Source organism: Lolium rigidum, chromosome 1 (genome assembly GCF_022539505.1).
Source record: "Lolium rigidum isolate FL_2022 chromosome 1, APGP_CSIRO_Lrig_0.1, whole genome shotgun sequence".
NCBI lineage: Eukaryota > Viridiplantae > Streptophyta > Magnoliopsida > Poales > Poaceae > Lolium > Lolium rigidum.
In genome coordinates this window covers 64496657-64500818 of record NC_061508.1, presented here as the reverse complement: position 1 = coordinate 64500818, position 4162 = coordinate 64496657, and the positions used below count along the sequence as shown (strand labels likewise).

General features: G+C 49.1%; 1 protein-coding gene across 1 annotated transcript; it reads right to left on the bottom strand.

Moving 5' to 3' along the window:
- Positions 1 to 632: 632 nt before the first annotated feature.
- Positions 633 to 2878, bottom strand: LOC124674470 (xyloglucan O-acetyltransferase 3-like). The gene is made up of 2 exons (XM_047210516.1): positions 2461 to 2878; positions 633 to 1702 (listed from the first exon to the last, which is right to left on the bottom strand). The coding sequence occupies exons 1-2, from the start codon at positions 2876 to 2878 to the stop codon at positions 633 to 635; spliced, it is 1488 nt and encodes a 495-aa protein (XP_047066472.1).
- Positions 2879 to 4162: the final 1284 nt, after the last annotated feature.

The following is a 4162-nucleotide window of genomic DNA, read 5'->3' as shown; positions in this document are numbered from 1 at the left end:
AATAAATATAGCATGCATGATACCACATATAAGTAACTATCCACTATGGAGGTAGTAACATAGGGTAGTAACATGCACCATGTTACTACTCTATGTTACTCCCCACTATGACTAGTCTTAGCTTCATCCATACAAATGGCACCAATAGAAAGTCCTTGCATCTCTAACCATGAGCGAAACACGAGGGTCTTTAGATATGTTTTCACAATACCAACCGTTGTTGTAAATAAGATTAAGGGACGCGAGCCAGCTCTTAGAGTATGCCTGGTGCTCGTACTTGAGTTCATTTTGCCGCGAGAGTGATTGTTTCGAGCAGCCGCTCGTTCGGGGTTGTAACAAACTTTGAACTTTTCTTTTAATGAAAGAATGAGGTAACACTTTTGCCCTCTTAAAAAAAATAAAAATAAAGAGTGCACGCTCTCTGACATACCCGCTAGAAACTTATTTCTTGAGCGATCAGCGATCCAAACGCAAAACAAAAAAAAAAATGATTACTCCGAGCAATCATGTACAGTGTTTGCGCGGTGAATTTTGACAATTGACAAAATTTCAAAAGCTGCACATACGACTGGGATATAAACATCCCGATCGACAACGCAAAACCATGCGAGCGACGACGTAAGGCCGGACGATCACCGGGCCGTGGTCGGCGGCGAGATCTCGGCGAGCCTCTGTAGCAGCACGCCGTTCCACATGTCGACGGGCCCCGGCAGGCACCAGTGCAGGCAGTCGCTGCCGTTCCTCATCCACCTGCTGTCGAAGTGCGCGCCGGGGTGGCCGTCGGCGCGCATCATCATGGCCTTGGTCACGTCCAGCACCCCGAACCTCTTGCCCCCGCTCCTCCTCACCCGCCTCACCTCCTCGCTCTGCACCCTCCGCAGCTCCCACCCGATGCTCCCCATGCTCACCTCCCCTTCCTCCAGCGGCGCCTTCCTGTCGCAGGTGCCGCCGCTGAACCACGAGCCGTGCTCGAAGTGGTCCGGCGAGTAGGTGCGCAGGAAAGTAACAAGGCTGCTCTTGCAATCCCTGCACTGCGCAATGCCCTCCACTGCCGCCCTCACCACGCGGCGCACGGCGTAGGGGACCCCGACGTCGGTGAGGTTCGCGTCGCGGCCGCAGTTGACGCACCCGACGCGCCGCCCGCCCTCCCAGAGGTAGTTGACCCGGAAGAACCAGTTGCCGCCGGAGATGACGGCGTAGTCCAGCCCCGGGAGGCGGCTCGTCCACTCCGCGCCCAGCCTGTCGAGGTGGATGTCGAAGGTGGCCGTGGGCTTCCCGTCGGCGCCGGCGACGGGCACCGCGTGCGCGTAGAACTCCGTCCACATCACCATGAGCGTGAAGTCGTGCGCCGGGAAGTGCCACGTCCCGAACTTGTCGAACGCGTCCGTGTGCACCTCCGTCGGCGTCTCGGCCTGGGACAGGAGGCAGAGCAGGGAGTCCATCTGGTTGCGCGCCAGCGAGTCGCCGATGAAGGCCAGCCGCTTCCCGCGGACGACGTCCAGGAACCGCTCCGGCGAGAACCGCGGCAGCTCGCACCCGTCGGGCTGCCACCGCCAGTAGAGGTGGCCGGGGTCCTTCCCGAACTTTTGGCAGTTCTTGAAGTCCGGCAGCATCGGGCATGTGAGGTTGGTGTACACCGGGCCGTTCGGCTCCCGCACCCATTGCCCCCGGGAAATGTCGCACTTCTCCTCAAGCTGCACACCTGCCACACCACAAGAATCGTTGAGTATGTAATATGAATTTTTTGATTTTATTTGAATAAAATCTGGTACATAACGATTCTAATAAGAAGAAAATAACTACTCATATGTAGGACGTGGATTTTTGGCTCATGGGTGCTATGCACCTTATAAACTTCAGAATTTGTGGTAATTTTAAATATTGGATTTTTTTTGAATCCTCCTGGAAACAAAGGTGATCAAGTACTGTACTGGTATAAAATGATAGGGTTTGAAATAATTTCCATGGTATTCTGGGCCAAAAAGACAAATTTATGACAAATATAGCGTGAATAGTACATGGGCATGGGGCTCATTCGATTTTGTCTTTTTGGCCCAGGATACCATGGAAATCATTTCGAGCCTAAATGTTTGTATACGAGTACAATACTTGATCATCTTTGCTTCTCAGAAGAATTCGGATTTTTTTACCCTCCTTTTGAATTACTATACCATGAGCATGGATGTATGTCCCCTCCTATGTATCACTAGCATTACGTTAAGTAGTATATTTGTGGAGCGTACAAGTTGTTGTAAGCAACGTTGTGAGTTTGGTTCCCAACTTCTTGTTCATTTTTTCCTAAAATGAATTTACTCGGCATAATTCAAACTTAACCATTATTTGATTTTTTTCTTAACTTTTTTTTGTAAATTTCACAAAATTTGCAAATCTCGGTTAGGGGCGAATAAAAACTGAAAGCAAAATGTAGAACCCTGCTGTGTGCAATGCGCTTACTTGGACCAGCCTTTTGTTGATGAGCTGTGTTCGGTGCAGCAGCAGAAGCAGCAGCTGTTGAGTTCGCCGACGGCAGGGAGATGTCTTCAGGCGTGCTCTGCTCAGGTGACACATTGTTGTCTCCAGGGACGGTCGGTTCATCTCTCTCATCTTCAACATCTCCTGGCACCCGACGGCTGACGTCGAGGGCTACGTGCAGCGAGCTCTGCGTCAGCGCCTCGCCGGTCGACGCCGTCGTCCCAACGGTCAAGCCACGGGACGAGTAGAGGATGGAGAAGGCGAATGTGGCGGAGATCACCAAGAGCAGCAGCAGCGAGGACTTGATGTTCCTCTGCACCACCGCGCTCCATTCGCTGCCGCTGCTGCTCCTCTTCAGCGATCTCGGGCTGCCACCCGAGGAAGGAGAGTGAGGAAGTGGAGCCATGGAGGTTTCTTCAGATACCTACGGATTACGGAAGGTACACAGCGCTAGTCAGGGTACTAGGTTTGGCCAGCTTTTGAAGGATTCGTGAGCGTCTTCTGCTTTGGCTGACAGGGGCTCCGATTGGTCAGCTGACGCAGGAATTTATTGGTGTTGTTGTTGTTGGCCAATGGTTAATTCACTTCTGGTGAGACTAGCAGTCGGGAGTTTGGTAGAGCTGTCGGGGTAGTCACGCTAAGCTAGTTGCTCACCAAACTGCATACTTGGCTGGTTACTTTGTTTCGAGTTTGCACTTGCTTGTTTCTTTTGGTCTTCTCATTGCAGAAACCTTGGTATGAAGTCGCTGGAGTTTACAGAAGAATTGCAGTTTCACCAGCAACACGTACGTCTACTCACTGGAAAAAGCGTTCCGAAATGTTGGTGCAGAGGTGACAGATCGACGGCAGCCGGCAGGGATTGTTGGCCTACACGCAGTTCTAATGTCAGGTGTCATTCCGTTGTCTTTACATGATGCCACCATGGAGGTCTCAACTCCCTATTTACCTACGCTTAATATTACCCGTGGAGGCATGCAGGGACCAGGCCTCTTTGGCTTGAAGGATATTTTAAAGGAATTTTGGAGGAATCTATTGGATAATTAGGCACTATTTTCATAATTAATTTCAGAATATTAAACATGACTACAATAACTATTAACATGTGAAACTCAAACATACTAGATGTATTATTGATCAACATGAACAACAACAACAACAACAATGGTACAACAACCATCACTAAACAGATCGAAGTATATCACACGTACCGATCGGTTGTAGATGAAGCAGTTGTCGTTGCATCGGTGACGGTGTTGACTAAATGTTGGCGAAGATGGGTCGAACTAGACGGCGATAGAGACAACGGTATGCAACACCGCCCGATTTGTCTGGCGGATGACCCGTGATGAAGAGATTGAGCAGTCACGCAGAGCGTTTTCCGAAAACCTAATTCACCCTCTCCCATATGGATACACATTAGGGTTCTATGGTTTTTTTGATCAATCGGCAGGAAGTTTATGATCAAACAACTGGGTGCTTATGATAGTTTATCATAATTTCTCATGGATGTAAGATACATACACAATCGTGAACATGACATGTGGTAATCTACACATAGGATGTATTATTTTTTATATTATTGTAGTTTTTAATAATTATTATAAAGAGAGATGTTACTGTATAATCATACTATGCAATTTTTGGGTACTAAATAGATCCTGACCATATGGTTGTAGTATACGTTTTACTC

Excerpts from the sequence above, each read along its gene's own strand:
- LOC124674470 (XM_047210516.1), bottom strand. The coding sequence starts at position 2,878 with ATGGCTCCACTTCCTCACTCTCCTTCCTCGGGTGGCAGCCCGAGATCG. Across the intron at positions 1,703-2,460 it reads AGCTCATCAACAAAAGGCTG|GTGTGCAGCTTGAGGAGAAG; the intron begins GTCCAAGTAAGC and ends GTGGTGTGGCAG.